Source organism: Xyrauchen texanus, chromosome 1, assembly GCF_025860055.1.
Source record: "Xyrauchen texanus isolate HMW12.3.18 chromosome 1, RBS_HiC_50CHRs, whole genome shotgun sequence".
Classification (NCBI taxonomy): Eukaryota; Metazoa; Chordata; class Actinopteri; order Cypriniformes; family Catostomidae; genus Xyrauchen; species Xyrauchen texanus.
The window spans coordinates 45,266,562-45,291,502 of NC_068276.1; the positions used below are offsets into that span (position 1 = coordinate 45,266,562).

At 38.7% G+C, this 24,941-nt stretch overlaps 1 protein-coding gene across 2 annotated transcripts; it reads left to right on the forward strand.

The window, feature by feature from the left end:
• Positions 1–1,739: 1,739 nt before the first annotated feature.
• Positions 1,740–24,532, forward strand: LOC127661103 (leucine-rich repeat and immunoglobulin-like domain-containing nogo receptor-interacting protein 1-B). Of its 2 annotated transcripts, none has more exons than XM_052151713.1 (2): positions 1,740–2,026; positions 21,776–24,532. In XM_052151713.1, the coding sequence occupies exons 1-2, from the start codon at positions 2,015–2,017 to the stop codon at positions 23,630–23,632; spliced, it is 1,869 nt and encodes a 622-aa protein (XP_052007673.1). In that variant the 5' UTR covers positions 1,740–2,014; the 3' UTR covers positions 23,633–24,532. The 2 variants fall into 2 exon arrangements, with proteins under 2 accessions (XP_052007673.1, XP_052007747.1); XM_052151787.1 differs by having other exon boundaries at positions 21,779–24,532.
• The last annotated feature ends 409 nt before the right edge of the window (positions 24,533–24,941 follow it).

Sequence of the window (24,941 nt, forward strand, 5' to 3'; positions counted from 1 at the left end):
CCCGGAATATTCCTTTTAAGTTTGTAGAAATGTGTCTGTGAGGTAATTGTGAACAAAATCAATAAGTGTACAGTAAAGATGGAAAATACATATCTATAATATTAGTAAAGGAATAGTTCACCTAAAAATACTCACCCTAATGTTTTATTAAACCTGTATGTATTCCTTATTTCTGCAGAACACAAAAGGAGTTGTTAGACAGATTGACAGCCTCAGTCACCTTTCACTTTCATTGTATGGATAAAAGATGCAATGAAAATAAAAAGGTGACCGGGACTAACATAATATGTCTAACAAATCATTTTATGTTCCGTGGAAGAGACTTATATGAGTTTGAAACAACATAAGGGTGAATAATGATGCCAGAATGTTAATGTTTGGGTGAACTATTGATTATATTAATAATATAATGGTAATGATGGAAGATCTGCAGCTAACCCAAAAGTCTGTCTTTGAAGAAAACCAGTTTGTTCAGAGGATATGTCTTAAACTGCTACTGTGGAACAGCAAATACCTTAACATAAAGCTCTGTAATATGTAGTTGTAATTCTATCACAAGAACCTTGACGGTTGCCATGTACCACACAACAGCTCATCTAATAAGTCACACCATCGGGTGTTCCATGGGAAGATTAGAGTGTTAACAAAAATGTCTAGGACAGATCCACAATGGATCACACACTCCCTCTCCCACACCATGCCTTGATCTGGCTTTACTGTGAGAGAAATCCCTTGCACACGTAGGGTCGCCTCTACACTTCTATGCCTTTCTGCCCCTTCCATTCTCTTCCTCGCCCTCTCTCACTCATCCTCTATCTCTGCTCGGAGGAATATTGAGACACCTCTTCAGTGTGTTTGTGATGCTTAACAACCCTTGTGCCTTGTGTTCCACATCATCCTTCCCCTCCAACTCCCATCAAATCTGCATTTGATTACCCCCCCCCCCCCCCCTCTGGTAATCTCACTCGTCTCTCTCTACCTGCCGCGCCACTGCTTCTCGCTTATTGTTTAGTATAATGGTGTGGGGACTTACAAGGATTTACACCTGATTATATCCTGCTGGTCGATTCCCACATAGACTGACCTTGCAGTTCACTATTACTATTGGCTAAGCACACTCAGCTCATCCGGCCAAATTCCTTTTCTTCTCTCTCTCTCTCTCTGTCTCACACACACACACACACACATTCTGTCTCTCTCTCTGTCTCTTTCTCCATTGGCTGTTGTTTATCCACCCTGGCTGTTTACCTCCATGAGTCATCCATTTGTCACATTGCAGCGCCTGGTTGCGTTTGATGAATGCTGCATTTTGCATTTTGCTTGGCATTAATCACTGTGTTCTGACAGAAAGGGGGAGACAGGTTCCACAAAAGTATCCTCAAATTTCTTTTACCGCCCCCCTCCCCTTCCCCCCATGGGTATGACATGCCAGCTTCCCTGTGTTCATTCTCGTGTTTCCCACTGCAGTCGGTCTGATGAACGGCAGAATTGAATTTCATTAGTAACACAGTTCCTGTTTTGAGCTTTGTGCTGTTCCTCTCTTCATCTCCCCTACTCTCTCCCTTTCACTCCTTATCCCTCTCTGCCTGCCGGTCTTAAGCTCTCTCTCCCCCTCCCTCCCTCGCTTCCTCCGTCTCCTCCATCTCTCCATCTCAATGCGCCACAGCTCCTCCCTCCACCTTGCACAGCGTCGACTCCTCCCTCTCCATCTTTCTTCCCTCAATCGCGCTTTCGCTCTGCTGGGTATGGGATGTATGTGAGCGGGTGTACTCCTGTTTACATGCATGCCTGCATTTAGGACACACTCTCATGTATTCCGTGGACTGTAGCAGCTTCTCCTTCACACTCTGAGAATTTTCCAGATCTCTTTTTCTGGAATTGTGTGCTTTTTTGTTTTACCTCTCACTCATGAAATTCTTCAAAGGCCTCCTCTGTGCCACCCTGCCACTCTGGACCGATCTGGATCTAAACTGCTCCCTGGCAGGATGGAATTGCCAAATTTAGACTCCACTGCATGACGTTTCTGGTAAGAGCAGTGTGCATTCAGTGCTAGATAAGCATTTTGAGAACTCTTAAGATGCTGCAAAGGGCTGAAGGGAGATGAGACTGGAATATTCACAGAGAAATATGTCTTAAGAGGGAAAGGGCACACACTCAGGGGGAAAGATGCTGAATAATGGTTCTGAGCTGAAAACAGAATATAGAATTTTAAATGGATGTAGCTTGTAATTGCATAGGGAGAGGTCATTTACTATAAATTAATATCTGCCAGTGTGAGCATTCATGCATATTTTCACTTGCACTCTATGATCCTAAAAAAAATGCACTTTGTATTTCTATGACAAGGTTGTAATGCATGTTGTCTTTGTCTAAGGCATGAAGGTATGCATGCACATCTTATACAAGCAAGTCTTCTGAATGTTTTTCTGGCTAGTCGTGGTATTGTTGTCATGGTTTATTTCTCAAAGATGAGGGATCTTTATTTTACCAGATGAAGTATGGAAGAGAATAATGTATTGCTTTTTTAATGCCTGTGAATCATATTTCTTTTTTATTCACAGTCTTCATTATAGAGCATTTTTCTCTTTCTGTTCTCTCTCTCTCTCTCTCTCTCTCTCTCTCTCTCTCTCTCTCACTGATCTTCTCTCTCTCTTTCTTTCTCACTGTTTTACTGATTGGAACAAGCAACTTCCTCTGCTGGTAAAGTAGCGTTTAAAGGAATAACAACATTACACTTTATTTCTCAATCTTGGCAGGCTGCCCAAAATACATTAAGACAGCTTTACTGGATGCATCAAAGATTCATGCTTTCTCAATGTCCTCATTGGTACATCCTTTACAACTGTCAGATCTCTATCCATAGATCCTCATGTAGATGTGCATTCTTAGTGCACATAAATAAAATACGAGATTCATGTTTTTGGGCCCCTATAAATGATCAATGCACATATCTGATGTCTGAGTAGATGATCAGATCATTGAATCATATATTATTGAATCAAAAACATGCGCTCTGCAAAACCTCCTGCTGTTTTTTTTTTTTTTTTTTCATCCTGAACACAGGACTATCCATCAAAATTAAATGCATCTGCAATATACATATAGTTATGTATTGGGTAGGAACAATGGATCATAAAACAACTGCACGCCAACAGCATCCTGGTCACATTCTGGAGATGCTGTAACTTGCCAGAATAGAAATACAGGCCATAATGCAGTGCTGTGACTGACAATCCAGGAGTGAATAGTGATACAAATGAGACTGAGTCTCTACAAAGAGATACGTTTTCAATAAACCACCGATTGTGTTAACAGACTGTCTCCCCATTGAGCATGTTCTATGTTGGTGGTAATAGCCATTATGATAATGCTGCAGTCTGATAACAAACACCAGATGAAACAAGATAAGGCAGTGCTTCAAGAGAACTGCATCGCCTCGCTCTTGTGCTGTAGATTAGAGCCTGTGCCTTTCAGCACTTATTTTTCACAGCTTTTGTGAATTATATAGCCCAGGCTGAAAAGAGGCCAAATCCCAGAAATCATTAAAATTCTGATTCTTTTCTGATTATGACCCTGAATCCCCCCCACTCCACCTTCGCTGCTCACTGCCCTATTCATTTGCCCCGGCATCTCTCTGATACACTTTTTGAAGCACTCAGTGAGGGCCTGCTTTCAGCAGCCATGGCATAGATAGACAGATTGGGCATGCATTTGTCATCGTTGTAGTGAAATGCTAGAATCAGACGCCATCAGCATAGCGGCTCATTTCTGTCACACAAAATGAGGGACTATTAAAACAGGGTGCACAAAGCAGGGAAGCCAGCAAGTGACTGCTGTGAGGAGCGACCGAGTGGCAGTGCACAGTCACTCCAGCCTCCCACAAATGTATTCAGAAGGTCACACTGCAGCAGACTCCCCCATTAAAATTTAATCAGGGACAGGGACCCATTCTGACTTTTTGCCATCCGTTTTTGAGAGGTTATGTCCTTGATGTTAATGTAAATTATGTTTACATGTTTAAAGCAATGCCATCAATCATCTTTGAGAAGTTACCGTCATATCTGATCCAATCATATCGTCTGTACTGCTGTTGATGGGTGAATTTGTGCCTTTTGAAAGCAGAGAGGAAGGTATCATTGATTTTATCTGTCAGAGTAATCAAATTATTAACCTTGGATTGAGTTCTGGTCAGAAGAACAATGCTTGCATATTTTAGGAAGCTTGAGAGTGATTATCCTGTGGCTAATTTCGTGAGATAAGCCCCTTCTAATAGAAGCATTGATAAGGAACTCCAAAGACTGCTCGGTTTGAGCTAGATTGCTTTTGGGATTACGGTCGTCCCATATTCTCTCCACATTTTCTCTCTCCTTTTTTTCAAATAAACCCCAAAAAAGAGCTTGAATCTCTAGAGTTTTAATGAGGAAAGAAAACAATTTATGGAATTATTATTAACCGTTCCCGGAAAGCTGAGTGGAGGATTGACGTAAAACTGGGTCCAATTAGACTTTGCACTATGACAAGGAACCTGACAGCGGCTGCAGCATCGCAAATTTAGACAGACTAGGGGCTGAAATAACATATAATGTTTCAGCAGGTTGATAGGTGGGCACGTACTCGATGGTGCTCACAAGGGATGGATGCGTTTCATTGTGAAGAATAAGAGAGTACTGTGATACATTACAGAAGTGCATCTGTTACATTTCCACCCCTTGATGGATGCTAATTTAAACTGCAACCATCACATATTGCTCCACTGGCAGTTAGTCAGAAGACCAATATTCGTGTGACAGGTCGTAACTAATTTTAATCTCAACCATGCTTTGAGTTAAAACATTCACATCATGTACTCAATTTACGATAGTATGAAACTTCCAGGCCACCAATCTGCAAAAACTTGGGTGTTGCTCTGGGTCTTAATCTTATTTTTGATGGCAGTTTTTCGGTTTCCCTTCAGATTAATATGCTGTCAAAGTACAGACATTGCAAACTGTAAGGACGAAAACATATACTATGTATACTAGGATCAAACAAGCTACACAATATAGTCATGTTTCAGTATGCTGCACATAATTCCATTCAGCATTTATATAATTCCGTTCCACACAAAAACCTAGTTTTGGCAGTTTAGTCATACCTTTTGTTTGAATGGTGAAAATTAGATTGCAGTGCTTGACATTTTCATTTCAATATGCCTTGAGTTCCCAGTGTTTCGACATCAGGGTTCATGTTAGTTTTTCTTTTAGTGGAATGTAGCCTTCCAAACCTTGGGCTTTGATCTAAATCTCACTGTCATCAAAAAACAAGATCAAAAGTGGGAAGTCAAATGGAAGCAAACAGTTGGAAGATACGTCTCTGCTTTGAATGCTGCATCCGTAGGCTTAAAACCCAAGCTGATTTGGTATACAAAGTTGTTTGTGTGATGTAGGAAGAAGACAAATGTATGGGGCAAGCAGGGCTGATTATTGATTTGGCTCAGGTCCTCTCTGATTAACTGCTGTTGTAAATACCGATAAAGACACCTGCTTATGCTGTGATGAATGGTAGCAACTTAATTTGCTACTCTCAACTCTGGCAACCCTTTTTTGAATGATTTATCATGTAGATTGCAGGAATATATGTAAACAAAACATTGGTCTCTTTAACTCATCTTTTAATTATATGCAGTCAGTTTTGTTATAGGAGTGATACAAATGCATGTAAACATTCAAATACATAAGAATGAAGACCAAAAGGATCCTCAATCCCTCTCTTAAAGAATGCATAATCATTCTGTGGAATTAAAATTGAGACTCCAGTCGTGACCATGTTTTCATAAATGTATTAATAAAATATATCTTTACATAAAATTTATTTTGAAATTAGAAACATAGTGATGAGAGGGTGAATGGGATCAGCAATGCTATTTCACAACTAGAATGCCGCATGAGACTAGACAACCAATTTAGTAGATAAGTACTATTTATGCATTAGGAATATTTATATAATATAGCTGTTGACCACTGAATATGCTTCATACTCTGAAATGTCTACAGTGTGATCAGCAAAAAGAAAGAAGGGGAAAAAAGGAGATTAAAACAGACAGAGAAAGGGGTGATGAATAAATAGATTGGAAGCAGGAAGATGAACTCCCTCAGGCCAGTATAAGCAATTAGTTGCACCACATATTTCACTATATTCTCAATACTTTCAACTCATATTAGCTTTCTATTAAATTGTTGCAAAATTAAGAAACATTATGCTTAAGTATCATTTACCAGTGCAAATTAATCTTTATTCCATCAAAAGAAAAAAATCGAAGTAAAATTAAGCATTTTGTGTTTGTGATTCCAAATTGCTTTTGCTTGTGACTCAAATTAGAGTCTAATGATTAGACCAGCCTTGAAACTAAGCACATTTTTCATTGTTTCTCCCTCCTACCTTTGTGCATATGCATGTGTAGTGAGTTGAAATGTAATTAAGATGTGATCCTTTTTATCTTAAACTTGAATTAAAATTTATAAAGCCAATAGAAGTTTTTTATGGTCTAGGACAGCACCCTGATTCACAATAATTCATCTAATTTCACAAGCTATGATACAATTTACATAAGTTCTTCCTTTTAAAAATATAAAAATGATGAATCATGATGAATTATAAACAAGCTTGCTTTCTGTGGTGTTGTTTTAAAATGTATATATTTTTGCTTTTTACTATATGTTTCCCCCAAGTGTAACAGTCTCGAGATCAATGGGTTATTAATTACAACTGTATGTATAAAATGTTGTTACATGATTGGTCTTACCTACAGAACATTGGAAGTTAAATCACTGATTATAGCACTTATGTGCCTGAGAGGAGTGTGTTTTATGCTTTACACTAATTAATTAATCCACATTAAATAACTTTAATCTAACATTACCATATACACCAGGGTAATAGCAGGTGAAAGTCTCTGCATGTTACACAACAACACAGAGGTGTAGTGACAAATATCAAACCACATACACAATATACAATAAGTACAACATACACATTATGCACAAAATACTCAATGTACAATGTTTACAATATACAGTACAGTAGACTACACATAATATACAATTTGCAACTGCATATGGCTTTGCTGAAGGAACAGTTAACCCAAAAATAAAAATTCTCGTAATGCACAGAAATGTAAATTCTGGACACACTGGGCTAAAAAAATACATTTAGAATCAGAAAAGACACATTAATACCCTAACATTTAGCCACTCGGCTATTGGATAATATTTAAAAAAAATATTGCACAAACTGACTTTTGCTAATCATTACTCTACTAAGAATACACAACAAAAGGCAAATGCATATTTTCCTATTCTAATATTTTTTACTCATATCTGTCCATCATTCATTTGGGTCATCATTCAAGTCATTATTGCCTTGAGTGGGGAAAAATATACATGGTTTCTCAGTGACCGTAGTTTACTTTCACACATACAGCCTTTTCCAGAAATGTTACTGTTTTTACTGTTTTAAATGTTTTTATTTAGAAATCATGTGTTAACATGACATGTTAGAAAATATCAATATATCAGCTTTGGCAATTTCCCTGAATTATAATTTGCGACGTTACCTGAAAAGTTACGTTTTGATGCTATGTGTGAAGCAGAACTTGAAACGACACTTAATGCTCAAGCAAGCCTAATTTTAACTGCAGCATGATTTTTTTGTGAAATGAACGTATCCTGAACAGACATTCAAAAATCATAATTTTTCATATGAATCTACCAAGGAGGTCTATAATACCTGATAAAATCTATCTAATAATATTTGCGATTTTAACGTTACTTGCAATAAATTTCGTTTCATCAGGATAAACGGTTATGCTGCGTTCCATTCAAGTTGGATGAGGGAAATTCATACTTGATATCTCCGACCAAAAATGCATCCCATTCCCCGATATTCAGAAGATGACATTTAAGAAAACAAAACTGCAACGCTCCCGTTAGCTTAGCAGGTTTGACTCTCATTAGAGATGTGTCCTAGCAACCCAACTGATAAACAATGCTGCTGTGCTAGCATTTGTGCTTCAGATGTACGATTATCAAAAGAGATTATAATGTTTTATACACCTGTTTCTGCAGGCATTTGTTAAACAAGCTTTAATATCATGTAATGTGGAAACTAACTACATAACTAATATCAACATTTATCGATATTAGTTAATAAAGTGAATGTTTATCACTTTATATGTCTCCCTGAGTGTCAACATGTTTGTGTAACATCATGCCCCTGCATCTCAGCGAGTTTCTGCACAAGCCTACAAGTTGTAATTCTGACTTCAAGATGCATTCCATTGCCTTTATCCTAGTAGGAATTTGTAAAATCCGACTTCTGAGTTGAATGGAATGCAGCACTAATTTTCAAAACTTGATGCAACACTAAATGCTCCACCAGCATAATTTATACTTAGAAAACTCCTAATGTTACTATAACAATGCAAAAAGCACTTACCAATTTACTTGAAGTGTAAATCAGTCCTCCTTTCCTGTTTAATAAATTAAGCAATCACACAGTCATGCAGAACATCTCGTGTTTTTAAATCCATAAGGATCTCTTTCTCAATGGCAATAGCAGCAGTGATGACAGCTGACTGTCAGACAGCTTGATCTTACACTTTTCGCTCTTGTATTACGTACATCACTTAAAGCGTGATTGCGTCACTCAAGGCCAGCTAGAAGGCCTCGACCGGGACATATCCTAAAGATCACACCCACCAAGAACAAATAAATCAGTCTGATTGGCTGTGGAATTTGACAATCTGACATTAGTTACTCATTCATTTGCACTGTTGAGGGATTCTGTGGAAATTCTGAAGGCCTGAGGGGATGGAGCTCAAACTCACGTGCTGCTTCGGCATGCGATTTGTGAAACAGTTGTCACACTTTACTTGTACGCATCAAGGAATAAATTCTGACTGGATAAACTTTTCGTTTTTCTCTATTTGTTTGTAGATTAATTAAGAGTGGAAAGCGATTCAAAATACATAGGCAGAAAGGTGATTGAGAATTAACGGTTTACATTTTTTTATTTATTTGGCATGCTAGGCCAGCAGAGAAGGCTTTCCTGGCCCTGAGAATTCGCTTCAGCCTGTAGCATAACTGAAAGTACAAAATATCGAAAGCTCTTGCATGTGTGGTACATTCATCAGTAAAGGCCAACAATTTTACTGCAATTCAACAGGCCTCATGTGTGTATGTGTTTCGTTTCTCTCACAGATTCAGTTTCATATGAAATGTTTTATGCTCATGCCGAGTCTTCTGAAGGCATACAATATGTTTTGGTTAGAAACATCAGAAATTAATGTAATTTTTCAGTGAAAATGTTATTGTTTTTAATGCTAAACAATGCGTTATCATGTGAACGTGAAATATTGATTAAAACATCTCCTTTTGTGTTCCGGATAAGAAAAAAGTCATGCGGGTTAGGAATGACATTAAAGGAATATATTACCCAAAAATTACAATTCTGTCAATAATTTGCTTTCAAGTGTATTTCTTTTTAAATACAAATACTATTATTTAATACTGTAAATCTCTTGTCTCTAGGATGAACCATAAAACCCAAAATAAACAGGGATGAATGAGTGTGCAAGTGGGTCACTCCCCTTCTTTGCTTATTTGTCTTGCTTGGTCCAGCTGAGACTCAACGGTAAGGTCAGGAGTAAGATGGTAAACAGGGAGAAAAAATAAGTAGACTGTGTAGATGGGCCAATGTGATCTTTTTCTCAAGGTTATCACTAGGGTAAAACAGAGGGGAGAGAGTGGGAGAGAAAGCAGAAAGATGGACCTTTGGGTTAAATTGCAATTGTACATGAGTGGGAGAGTCAGAATATCATCCAGTGGGCACTCAAACACATGAGCAGCGTAACAGGAAAATATAAAATCAATTCAATGGATAGTCGTCCTCTGCGGGCTCGGATGACAATGAATTTTGATATTGCTGTGGCTGGCGTGTTTGGTTATGTCTACGTGTAATTTGTCTTAGAACAAAGCATCAGTGAAAAACAATGTTTTGTTGTCAAGGTTAAATCCTTATACTTGTTAAGTTCTTCAACCTTAAGCAATTATTTTATCCATTAGTTATTGAGGGCTAAACAGATAAATGGCTCGGTTTTCCAACGTTGGAGGCAGAATTGATTTTGCCCTCTAGCTTGACAGATGGCCCTGAAAGAAACAAATAGGAAGAAGAGGACAAATCTTTGAAGCGCAACACTTATTAACTTCATGAGTGTTGGGAAGGTGCAGTAATCTAAAAGAGATCTAGTTCTCCATTAGAAGAGGAAAGAAGGAATCAGGTGCCTTGTGGAGAAAGAAGCCTCGCTAATTCCTCCCACCTGCAGACAACAGATACTCTAATTGAAAAGCAAGGCTGCATACACTTCATGTATGAATTTAGGCTGGATATGGACTTGTCAATTAACTGGATTGTATTCCATTGAAATTGACTGATCAACAGTCCTTTGAATTGCTTTGGCATGCATGGAATGTTCCAACCTGTGCAATTGAATGTGAAAGCTTAAGAAGTCATACTGCAGTATAATGAGGTACTGTACGTCGAACGTTGTAATAGGGCAAAATAGCACATTATGTATCAGAATGGAGAACACTGAAGGTCCCTCCCTCAGAGGAGCACTATGTTAAAAGAAACTTGAGGTTGACACTTTATTTCTTTCCTTCAAGCCAATGGGCAGACCTGAGTGGGTATGACAGAATACAGAATAGAGGGGAAATGTAATTTCCACTGTAAAGATCTTAAAAGAGAAAGCTGCTTTAAACGGCACACAGCCTGTCATGTGACAGGCAATGCTTGCAGTGAATTTTGGGTTGTAATTATGTAATGTGGCGTGGGGTGAGGGGGTGGGGGGGGTTCAAATGGGAAAGGAGGATGTATGAACCAGATGAACCATCAAAGTAATATTTTTATAAAAATGTAAACAAAAAGACACAAACATAAACACACACTCGACAGCTGGTGTGGCTCTCTCTCTCGAACTGCCACATTCGACTCATCTTTATCCCTCTCCTCGGCTGATTAGCCCGATTGGGGGCTGGGCATGAGCAGTCACAGCCCAGCCTCACACTCCTCATCACACTCCTACCTCCTTTGACTCAGGCATAATGTACACCCCGCCCCCCTCCTGTATGAGGGGGGATGTTGCCCATCTGGCCACACCTGCCGGTAGGCTTTCCCCACCTTCCTCAAGACATGGGAGGGAAACGAGGAGAGGGAAAGAACGAGGCAGAGTGACAGAGAAAGAGAGGACAGAGAGAAAACAATTGCTCGCAAGTTCCCAAACATGCCGTCACATGAATCTCGATCACTCCACTTCTGGCAGACGACAGCCACTGCTCCCCAGGTGGACAGGAGCTAGTCCTCCGAACCCTGGCAGATGGATCACCCCTCCACATTCTGGCATAAAGTAATGAGCCCCTATGCCCCTGGCAGTGGCTCCACAGCTCCAGGTGGCCGGCAGCAAGCCCCTACTCCCCTCACGGACAGTGGCCGTTCCTCCACGTCAAGGCGGCAGGCAGCGACTCCTCAGTCCCGGAGCGACTGCTTCTTTGGGTGGACGGCAGTGGCAAGGACTCCACGACAGCATGTCCCTCCTCCTCTGGTTTCAGCACCAATGAAACAGGGGGTTAAAATGGGAAAGGAGGCGGCGGGAACCGGACGAACCATCAAATAAATATTTTAATAAAACTTAAACAAAAAAAAGACACAAACATAAACACACAGCAGCTGCGTGTGGCTCTCGCTCATGCTAACTGCCATATCTGGCTCGTCTTTATCCCTCTCCTCGGCAGATTAATCCGATTGGGGGCCGGGTGTGTGCAGTCACGGTCCGAACCCACCCTCCTCCTCGTCATAAATTATTAAACAAAGACATTGCTGAGTGCTGTTATAAAAAGGGAATGTCTACTCTATGGATGTTGATGTATGCTTAACCTATCATGCTTGTAATGTGAACAATTACCCATTAAATTAGGTTCTTATAGGAACTGTACATTTGTATCAACAGAGATTGCCTTTTAATAGTGAGGTGATTAACTGCTTGTATGTACATGTTACAGTAGCTCAACTCAAGGTTCAACTGTCTAGATGCTATGGATTTAATATACTGTGCATGTGCTTCTGCCTTTTCTTTGACAATTGTAAATTTCTTAAAATCAGTCAGGCTAAAAGAACACATTTCTGTCTCAATGAATTCCATGCCAGGAATGGCTGGTTAGACTTGAGTGCCCTCAGGTAGATATGCATTTAAAGACACAATTCTCTACATGGAAATTCATGTGCGGGGGTGTTGACTAATAAGATGAGCTATTGACCATGTGAGGTAGTTCACTACATTGAGAATTACTCCATCAATGCAATATTCTGCAATGCAACAGAGAGAAGACATTTTTTTTGCCTAATCATAAATTATTCATGGTCGCCTGACAGACTTTGATTTGTATGTTTACAGAATGGGGGCTTCCTGAGCGATGATTTAATCTTTTAATTGGATAATAAATCCAACATTTTGTGTAGTGGTTTTTCAATTGCCTTCAGTTGACCCACAAGGCCGAATTGAATTTGCATACCTTAGCATTTGGGCTAAAATACAAAAGGTGAATGAAGCTTACTGAATAAAGAAGGAAAAGGTAAGTGTGTGTTTTTGGATCCATAATTTACTGTATATTAGAAAACCGATAAAACATTTGTGCTAGATGTTTTAAAGGCTTTTTTTTATTATTTTTTTTAAACTATCATAATTTCCAGTTTGCCCATTGGCAAGCATTTACAAATTACAGGCCAAGAAATCACAGCACAAATGGTCAGAGTTAGCTTTTTTCCCAGTGGTAAAACAGGTACACATTTCTGCTCGTATATGAAGCTATTATTGCCTGTGGGGGAGTACTATGTGACACCATAACAGTGAACAAAATAGTTTTGTTTTTGGAGGCAATAGCCATGTTTAATTAGGAAAAATTTGATCACACCATAGAGACATAGTGTAATTGATAGTGATTTTCCATCTGCTTTTTTTGTTTGTTTATTTAAAATAACAAATGTCAGTAACTTTTAATGGGGCAGCACAATTTGGGATTCTGTCATTTACCCCTACTATGTTGTTCTAAATCATTATGACTTCCCTTCTTCTGTTGAACCCAAAAGAACATATTAGGCAGAATGATAACCTCAGTCTCCATTCATTTTCGTTAAATGAAAAAAAGATTAATTGAAAGTGAACGGTGACTGAGGCTTTTTCTGCCAATAAAGATATTATTTTGTGTTCCATGGTATAAAGGAAGTACAGGTTTTGAACATCATGTGGCCAAGGGTGTAGCCAGGAAATTACATTTGGGTGGACCTCAATAAAAATGAATGGGCAAAAATTAAAAACAAAATTTCCTTAACAGAATTGTGGTGCATTTTATTTTATATATTTTTTTAATTTTGTAATTTTTTTATGATTAACATTTTTATTGATTCCTAACACAAAAAAAGCAAAACATAAATACACAGAATCAACATTTATCTCCCACTACCACCCCTCACCATCCCCAAACCCAAACTCAACAAATACTCCTGTGGTCACACATGAGTACAAAAGAAAAATCATGAGAAATAAAAAATATAATAATCACACACATTAACAACTGCCCCTCACTCTACACTGTTCCACCTCTGAGAACCCTCCAAGAACACCAAATATCTACCCCATTTCCCAACAACAAATCCAAATTCCCAAGTCTTCTATATGACCTTTCTTCGATAGCCGGCACCATCCCCATCTCGGAGCACCACTCCTGAAATGGGGGCACTCCAGCTGACTTCCAACTCCTTAAAATCACTTGTCTGGTGATCATAAAACTGGTTAGGACAACATTTTTGTATGTTTATTCCCTATATTGATGACTGTCCCATCACCTGAAATACAGAGTCTGGAGCAAAATGAAATTTTAGTGCTCAAAACGTCACATATAGAACTCTGAACCTTCAAAAAAATTATTAGATCTTAAAACACCCCCAAAAAAACATGGGTTGTGTCTCCATCTTCTGATTGGCATGGCCAACAGGTGGGTGTGTATTTAAGATCAAGCCTATACTATCTAGAGGTGGTCCAATAGAATCTATGTAAAATCTTGAATTGCATAAGGTGAACACTTGCATCTCTAGATAAAGACTTGACATTTTTAGAAGTTTAGCCCACACTCCTTCCTCCAATACCAAGTTTAAATCTAACTCCCATGATCTCTTTATAGACATTAAAGCTCCGTCCCCCAGACTCTGAATTAGCAGGGAGTAATACACTGATGCCTCATGACCTTTTCCAAAAGCAGTAATCACCTCTCCCAGGGTATCTGCCACTTTAAGGGTGTGTATGCTACTCCAAAAAACAAAGCAGAGCAGGCGGCGCAGCTGTAAATACCTATAGAACTGAGATCTGGGAATCCCAAAATATTGAACAAAATTTTCAAAAGATCTCAACATTCCACTCTCAAATATGTCACCAGGTGTAGTAACCCCCCTCACAATCCACTCTGACCAGCAGAAAGGGCACTTATTAATACATAATTTAGGGTTCAGCCATATGCTTGAGGCAACATTTAAATAAATGTCCGAATTAAACACACTGGACATCTTTGTCCATACCAAGTGCAAATATGATATGATGGGGTGTAACTTAATTTATCCAATTAGTTTGATAGAAAGGCTTTGCAATGGTGAAATAGGGGCAAGAACTTCCTGTACAGTACAAAACCAGGGAGGGGCTCTCTCAGGTGGAAGTGACCAATGAGCCAAATGTCTGTGATTGAATGCATTATTATAAAACAAAATCTTGGGTAGGCCTAGCCCACCTTTGCCTGTCGGCCTATTTAACTTATTAAAATGTAATCTAGGATGCTTACCATTCCAAATGGACTTTGCTATGCTATAAAAATACTTGAAATAAGAGAGGGGGACATCTACAGGAAGAGACTGTAGCAGGTAGTTACATTTTGGAAAACAATTAATTTGAATAACTCGCAAGTTATTCACAATAACATTAACCTTCCCAATCATATAAAAATGTATTGAAGCCCACCTGCCAACATTGCTCAAACCTTTTGCTTAATCCCTTAATAATAACCTTATTAAGGGATCAAAATGAACTAACTAAATCAGACAAATTTGCTGGGAATAAAATGCCCAAATCCTTAATGCCCTATTTGGGACATTGGAAGTCCCCGGCTAGAAAGCCATTACTGGGAAGAATGCTGTCAGACATAAAGCTTCAGATTTAGACCAAACGACTCTGTATCCTGTATCATTTGAATTTAGAAAAGGAATGAATAATTCTGTGAAGGCAAGGCATAGATCCAATGGGGTCGGAGACAAATAATAAAATATAATCTGCGTAAAGCAAAAGCTTACACTCCATACCTCTCGCCACCACGCCTGGAAAATCCTCTTCCCTTTTTATTGTGGCTGCTAATGGTGCCAGGGTAAGACAGAACAATAAAGGGGAAAGAAGGCAACCCTGCCGGGTGCCCCTATCCAGAGTAAAATAATTTGAAATTAATTCATTTGTTTGTACTGCCGCTACTGGGTGTCTATAAAGTTACTTAATCCATCCAATAAAAGCATTCCCGAACCCGTATATTTCCAAAATCTTAAAATGATAATCCCATTCTACTATATCAAATGCTTTTTTTGGAATCAAGTGAGATGGCAGCGACTGGAGTTTGATCATTCGCCACCGACCACATGATACTGATGAAACGTCTAATGTTATCAGATGGGCTGCAGCCCTGAATAAACCCTACCTAATCTATATGTATAAGAGATGTCATAACTTTACTTAATCAGTTAGCCAGAATTTTTGGCAATATTTTTACATCTAGCTGTATCAGGGAAATTGGACAGTAACTCTTACACTCACTTGGATCTTTGTCCTTTTTAAGAATCAGACTGATCCGGGCTTGTGTCATGGTTGACGGAAGCTTTCCATTCTTTACTGTTTCCGTATAATCTTCCAGCAATAGTGGAGCCAATTCTTAGCATAAGATCTAAACAATTCAGCAGCAAAGCCATCTGGCCCCGGAGCCTTGCCTGTAGGCAAGGCAATTACCTCGCCAAGCTCCTGCAATGTTTTCTCAGAATCAATAATTAATTTTGCTCAGTCTTCAGTTTAAGTTGTTCTAATGGTTCCACAAAGTTTCTAATATCTTCAACAGTAGACGAAGACTTGGAACTATAGAGATAAAGATATAATTATTTAAAAGCATTATTAATATCAATGGCTGAGGTCAAAATGTCACAACCAGCAGATTTCACTGAGGGAATGGTAGAAAAAGACTCTCTCTGCTTTATATATCTAGCCAGAAATGTTCCTGCTTTTCCCCCCGACTCAAAGTATGACTGTCTTGCCCTGAATAGCCAAAACTCCACGTTCCGTGACAAAATAGATTTATATCTGTATTTCAATCAGGTCACTTCAAATAGAGGGCATCAGGCGACATTTGGCGCTTCAGCTCTGCCTCTGCAATATTCCCTTCCAACTCCACGAGTTCTTGTGCTTTGGATTTTTTGATGAATGAGGCATACTATATGATCTGACCCCTAAGAAACACCTTAAGTGCCTCCACAGTCACGCCCACAGAGGATACTAAGGACCAGTTGGTCTCCATAAATACATTGATTGTTGAAATTCAGGATTTTGCAAAATGGATACATTAAAGTGCCAACTATATATGATTTTTTCTCTGTATGTGGCAACACCTCTAAACTCACCAGGGCGTGATCTGAGACTAATATGTTTTCAATTAAGCAATCAATAGCAGATGAAATGAGGGACTTCTGAAAAAATTTATTCTAGAATAAATCTTATGGAGTGATGAAAAAAATATATGGTCTCTAACGGAACCAAACATCTGTAAGACAAAGATTTTTACACATACTGTGAAGCAACACTGTTGCTCTAGGGGGCTTACACACTTGTGGTTCACTATGATCAAAGACTCCTCCCAGTCCATCAATAGATTAAAGTCTCCTCCCAATATTATATCATGAGGAGTGCCAGCGGCATGCAGCATCCCTTCAAGATCTATAAAAAAGCCCTGATCATCCACGTTAGGTGCATAAATATTAGCCAAAATCAACCTTTGCCCCTGAATTTCCGCTAAAACAATAATTCCTCTTCATAATTTATCTTTAATCTGTTTGAGACATTTGAATTGTAGATGCTTTATATATCTAGCCATAAATGTTCCTGCTTTTTCCCCCGACTCAAAGGATGAATGTCTTGCCCTTAATTGCCTAAACTCCACCTTCCGTGACAAATAGTGTTATATCTGTATTTTAATCGGATCAATTAAAATCGAGGCCATCAGACGACATTCGGCACTTCAGCTCTGCCTCGGTAATATTCCCTTCCAATCCACTATGATCAAAGACTCCTCCCAGTCCATCAATAGTTTAAAGTCTCCTCCCAATATTATATCATGAGGGGTGCCAGCTACATGCAGCATCCCTTCAAAATCTGTAAAAAAGCCCTGATCATCCACGTTAGGTGCGTAAATATGAGTCAAAATCAACCTTTGCCCCTGAATAATCCCTCTTCTTGAGACATTTTAATTGTAGATGCTTATTTATCAATGTAATGATTATCCTGCTCTTACTTGAGCCAGCACTAAAGAAAACATGTCCACCCCATATCTTTCCAAATTTTTCAGCTTCCTGCAGGGAAATATGCATTTCATGAAGAAACACTGTATCATATTTCTTATGTTTAAGAAAATAAATAACCTTCTTTCTTTTTATGGGGTGCCCCAACCCATTCACATTCCACATGGAGAGAGACAATCCACTCATTAACATTTGACATATTAAAAAAACTATATTGTGTCAAAAATAAAATTATAAAGACCCCATTCCAACATTGGTGCAAAAATCAACCCCCAAAATTCCCCCAGAACAAAAAGAAAACAGAAAAAAGAAAAACGCAACAACTTTGCCATTGGATTGCTTAAGTCCGCTTCTATACAAATTTTGTGAGACAGAATTACACAACAGAGAATAATCTATACAACAAACTCCAGCCAATAGGCAGAATAAACACAAATAACATTTAGATTCATCCACATACCTGTCCTGAAGGTGTGTTCCTCCACAAAACAAACTCCATTGACTAGCGGAACCAGCACAAAAAAATAACACATCTACCGACTTTTCCTAGTGTCACTCCAAGTCTACATTGGTTGCTAGCGGGTTTGCTGCTTAATCCCTCTCCAATGACTCCAGATAATTGATCCGTTTATCAACATCCATCACTCTTGTAACCAACTGAATTTCATCTCCATGGCAGTGATTGATCGACGTATTACAGTAAGATCCTCCAAGTCAGCAACGACCTTCATCAGCATCGCCGTCATTTTCAACAGTTGACGCTGAATATCTTTTACCTCACTGGCCAAATTGAGTCTGTGCTTGCGGCTTGTTGCTCAGGGGCTTCAGCTTGAGCACGTAAGTGTCTTTCAATGTCTCCAGAGCCAGAGGATTTTGAATTATTTGACATATTGTCTTCCTAGAACAGTTACGGAACTGGGTATATCGAATCTCACTGGTTTACGACACAAAAACTATTAAAAACTAGCAAAGTGCGCAGAGCTCGTCGTTCACATGTCCGAAACTTGCATGGTGCCACGAGATTCCTCCAGAAAGGCAGTGCATTAAAACAGTACTTTCACACATTCAGAAATCGGAATTTAGGCATTTTTTTTATTATTTTCTAAATATATATTTTAAGTCAAAATACAATCTCTAATATTTTAGATGAGCCTGGGTCTAATTTGGGTGACAGAACATTCATTTTTGAAAAATATATATATATATATTGGGAGGGCGGGACCGGGTGCGTAGGATCATGACCCGGCCCCGCCCTCCGCCCTGCCACATACATATATACACACACACACACACACAAACACACTACTGGTCAAAAGTTTTGAAATACACTCATTCTTTATTATATATTTTTTTCTTCATATTTTAGAATAATAGTAAAGTAATTAAAACTATGGAATAACATAAATGGAACTATGAGAATTATGTTGTGACTAAACAAAATCCAAAAAAAATCAAAACTGTGTTATATTTTAGCATCTTCAAAGTAGTCACCCTTTTCCTAGAATTTGCAGACATGAACTCTTGACATTTTCTCAACCAAATTCATGGGTATCACCCTGGGATGCTTTTTAAACAGTATTGAAGGAGTTCCCATCTATGTTGGGCACTTATTGGCTGCTTTTCATTATTATTTGGTCCAATTCATCAATTTAAAAAAACTTTTTTCAAATGAAATTTATAATTAAATAAATGAATATGGTGGCACAATTATTTTGTCTACAAAACTAATTTCAAACATTTAAGCATACCTTCAGATCAAAATATTTTTAAGATAATGAGAAACATTTCAGTCAAGTGTCTCAAAACTAGTAGTGTATATTCATTTAAGAAAGGTTAAAGGTGGTTGTTTGGTGGGGATATGCAAATTGGACAGAAATTTTGCATGGCTGCAGATGTCACACATAATAAAAGATTACAAAAACTGTTATGTCTCTGCAGGCTTAAACCATGACTGCCTGCTCAGCCGGGAAGGATCAGTGATAGATTCAGCATGACTAAAACATCCCATTCTTGGCAGCTCTGTTTACGTCATGACCTTCACCCTCACACCTCCTCATGCCACACTAGTCATTTAATCGATGTAGTAATTCTCTCGCAGTAGCCTGATCACTCTCCTGCCCAGCTATATGCAGATCACACTCGATAAATGAATGAGGGATAAGCACCCTTGACAACAACGGCCGTTTTGATCTAGCTGAGGAATATGAAATTTTTATCGTTGGAGCTACTCGCCTAATTTCACGCCGGAACTCTAAAGGATCTCACTCATATCTGACACACCTGAAGACACTCGGAGATGGAATCAGCAAATATCTGTAGTTTTGCTGCTCTAAGCAGATGGCTGCATGTAGGCCTTTTCTTTCACCCCCTTTTTTACAGGCAGTTTCGGTTTATCAAAATAATATGTCCTCAACTGCTTCACAGTGTTGTGCTTTTCTTACATGGATCATTCTGCGTCTGCATCAGTTTTAGTGAGGGTATATGATAGAATGAATTTAAATATCATCAAAAGCCATGAGTTATAACTGCCCTTGGAATATGATATTGCAGATATGTCAATACAAGTTAGCTATATGTAAGATTTGCTTTTCATGTGTGTTAAAATAGACACCGTCTCTGGTGTGGAACTTAGATCATGTCATAATGCCTTTAAATGGAGGCAAGAAATTGTTATTCTAGGGCAGGATGGGGAAACTTTTTACTATGAAGGGGTATTTTAATATTTACAAAACTATTTGTGGGCTATACAATTGCTTGCAATTTTTGATCTTGGGTTGAAATTAACGTATGCATTCCATTACACACTCACGCACCAAGAAAAAAGTAAAAAAATGTCTTTCGATTATACAATATTCTGTTATAATTATTTTTATTTATTTGTAATAATAATAATATTTGTGTTTGTATATATATATATATATATATATATATATATATATATATATATATATATATATATATATATATATATATATCACACACACACACTGTATATTACAGTTAGTAGAATCAAGGCCATTTTTTTACTTTTCAAATTATTTCTCGAGTGGCCTCGTGGGCCAGGTAAAATGGTCTCATGGGCCTTATACGGCCATGTGTGTGTGTGTTATGTTCCTTCATGTCTAAACCATAACCTCCATCTTTCTAAAGCACATACTGTTGATGGAAGTAGAGGTTGAAGGCTTAGGGCTTTTGCAGGTTAAAATACTGGTGAGTCAACATTGAATTGGCTTTAATATTCCTCAGTCTCTCCCTATTTCAGTTCTGAAGTCCCATACTTTGTGTAATTGCAAGGTCGCATTGACTTTCCAATACTACTTTAAGGTGGGATATATTCTTTTATTTTATTTTCAGTTCCAAACATTTTACTGCTTAAAGGGGAAGTTCACCCACATTTTTTTATTCTGTCATGATTAACTTACTCAAATTTTTTTTACAAACCCAGTTGACTTTCTTGTGTAGAGCCCAAAAAAGAGTCACCATTCACTTTTATTGCATCTTTTTTTTTCAGTTCTTTAGAAGTACATTAGTCTAAAATTCAGCCTATTACCTAACATCTCTTTTTGTGTTCCAAAGAAGAAAAAAATTAATATGGGTTTGAAACAACACGAGAATGAGTAAATAACAACAAAATTTGCATTTTTTTCTCATTGAGTGTTTTTTTTTTTTCCCAATAGTTAAGATGTATTGTCTGCTCTGAATGTCAAAGAGTAAAAAGGCAAGTTCTTACACTACAGTATACCATGTCAATTTTGAAATCAAAAGGATGTCTTAAAATTAAACACCAAGATGTTTTTTAAACAATGTTACATTCTTGTTTATGGCCAGTGTTGTTTAGTTTTGTTTTATTTTTTTCATACAATTTTTCCCTTTTCAATTTTTTATGTCTGTTATATCATTAATCAAAGCAGAGTTGCCTTTACGCAGCATGTTCCAGTGCAGTGGTCTGTAAAAAAAAATTTCTGTGTCAGCATTTTCTCTCAACACCAGCTCTTTTCTATTTTCAGAACAGAAACTTGAAGATTATCTCCCAGTTGTTTTTCCAGTTTTGTCATACACATAGGATGATATGTTTTGTGACCTACTCTATTCTCTCTCTTAGCAGGTTAGCATCAAAATGGTGGCTGGAGAGGCAAGTGGGCACAGCTACCTGGTGGCATGCTGGCAGCCCATTCTCATCCTGATGCTGGGCACCGTGCTGTCGGGCTCTGCTACTGGCTGCCCCTCTCGCTGTGACTGCAGTGCCCAAGAGCGCTCAGTTGTATGCCATCGGCGGAAGCTGATTGCCCTGCCCGAGGGAATTCCCATTGATACGCGGCTGTTAGATCTCAGCAAGAACCGCTTGAAATCCATCAACCCTGAGGAATTTCTCAACTACCCACACCTGGAGGAGCTGCAGCTTAACGAGAATGTTATTTCCGTCATTGAACCAGGGGCCTTCAGCAACCTCCTGGGTTTACGGACTCTGGGACTACGCAACAACAATCTTAAGTTGATCCAGCTGGGGGTTTTCACTGGCCTCAGTAACCTCACTAGATTAGATATTAGTGAGAATAAGATTGTCATTTTGTTGGACCATATGTTTCAAGACCTCTACAATCTGAAGGAGCTGGAGGTGGGAGATAATGACCTGGTGTTCATCTCTCACAGAGCTTTTCATGGCCTTAGCAGCCTTGAGCAGCTCACAATGGAAATATGCAACCTGACCTCTGTGCCAACAGAGGCCTTCAGTCATCTTCACAACCTGATGACTATCAGGCTGCGGCATCTCAACATCAACGTCATTCGAGACTATTCATTCAGGAGGCTCTATCGACTCAAAGTCTTGGAGATAGCAAACTGGCCTCTTTTGGAAAACTTGACCCCCAAGTCCCTCCATGGACTCAACATAACAACCTTGAGTATCACAAACTGTAATCTCACTGCCGTTCCATATATGGCCATTCAGCACCTGGTGTACCTTCGCTTTTTCAACCTGTCCTTCAATCCCATTGAAGTTGTGGAGGGCAACAAAATGCACAATTTGCTGAGGCTCCAGGCATTTCACTTGGTAGGGGGCCGGCTTGTCAGCATTGAGCCTTATTCCTTCAGAGGACTCAACTACCTTCGAGTTCTCAATGTATCCAGCAATAGTCTAAGCACTTTAGAGGAGTCTGCCTTTCACTCGGTTGGCAACCTGGAGATGTTGGCTCTTCATGACAATCCCTTGGCATGTGACTGTCGTCTTCTCTGGGTCTTTCGCCGCCGATGGAGACTTAATTTCAACCGCCAGCAGCCATCTTGTGAAACACCTGAATTTTTGCAGGGTAAAGAGTTTAAAGACTTCCCAGATGTTCTCCCGGCCAATTATTTCACCTGTCAAAAATCCAAGATCCGGGATCACAAAGCCGTTCATAGATTTGTGGATGAGGGGACCACTGTTCAGTTCCCTTGCCAAGCCGATGGAGACCCGGCACCGGTGATTATGTGGGTTTCTCCAAAAAAGCAATTTATCACTACTAAAAGCATTGGCCGACTGTCGGTGTCTCCGGATGGCACCCTGGAGGTTAGATATGCCCAAATACAAGACAATGGCTCATACACGTGCGTTGCTGTCAATGCAGGGGGTAATGACACCCGTTTGGCTCATCTACATGTTCATAGCTATTCTCCCAATTGGCCCCATCAGCCCAATAAGACCTTTGCCTTCATCTCAAACCAGCCCAATGATAGTGGTGCCAATGGGACTGTTGGAACAGATCCCTTTCCCTTTGATATGAAGACTCTCATTATTGCTACTACTATGGGGTTTATCTCTTTTCTGGGAGTGGTGCTGTTTTGTCTGGTGCTCCTGTTCCTTTGGAGTCGGGGGAAAGGCAATGTCAAGCCAAACATTGAGATTGAGTATGTACCACGGAAAGTAGATGGGGATAACAGCCCAACGGAGGGGTCTCATAAGATCAGTATGAAGATGATTTAAATGACAAATCACCATTAGGTGTTCTTGACAAAAGACTTACCTTGAGGATTAAGGGAGTAGATATCTTTGCAACCTTGGAAGGAATTTTGAAAAGAACAATATTCAAACAAAAGCCTTTTACATTTTTTTTTTACAGAATGTACAGATCAATATCGCAGGGATTGTGTGCGGACAGGTAATTTGAGGGTTTCAATAATCTGTGTATTTTTTGAGTATGTGTTGCAAAATATAGTCCTGTTGAAATTTGTTCAAAGCCAGAATCCAGAGGACCGGTACAAATATACCTGTCCTCTTGTCTCTTTTACTGTACATATTTATTTTGATGTACATTGGGCAATACAGTGGTTGAATGCATCAGATCAGAGGTCACGGATTATTGAGCCTACTGGAGTGCATGTGCTATGTCTAGACACATGCAAAGTGTATAGGTCTAATAAAATCACTGTAAATGTCCATTATCAACTCTTTATAAGAGATCAATTTGTTTAAAATGATTTATTGATTAGACTTGACAATCATTAATATATCTAAGGTCAAGTGTTAATAATTAAATATGGTTTGATGGTGCAATTTCAATTTTGAAATCTTGCATAGTATCCTAAGCCAGATGTAGCTTTGAATTTAAAGCCATTTTCTTTGACTGAACGTGACAAAACTATTGGACCTGTGGTTGTATTCACACTAAACTACTATCTAGTCTGACAGACCTCATCATTTGTTTTCACCTACCGATAAAAAGTTTACAATTTGATTGATTTAATCATCATAATGGTGTTCATTTGCCATGCTGTTATGCATTTTCTACCACTCAAAAAGGCAGGTAGGTAAATGTGTTCTTCATCCCTTGAAACACTTACAGTGCTGATTTTGGGACTACGGATGACTGAAAAAAAATATTAAAATGACAAGCTTTTATACTTCAATGTCTTGGTTCATTTATTTTGCTCTGCACTGTGAATTAAATCTCGAAAGCTGGAGAGTGAAGCAGGTAGATTATTGAGAAGCTGCTCTAAAATGTCTTAAAAAGTTTTAGTGGGTGGAACGCATCATAGTGCTAATGAGAATAGATTTTGAAGTGTTAAATCAACGTAGGATTATAGGTTGCAGTTCGGATCCCATATGCCTGATAGTTAATTGGATTCATTCAAAATTCATTATTTTTTTAACAAAAAAAAAAAAGCAATTGAAAAACAAAACTGAGCAAATATTGTAAAGTCTTCATTGTAGGGCATAATTATATTAATTTAATATCATGTCATTGATGTTACTCCTTTGGTTTACCCCCTCTCTCCATGAACATGCAGAGACA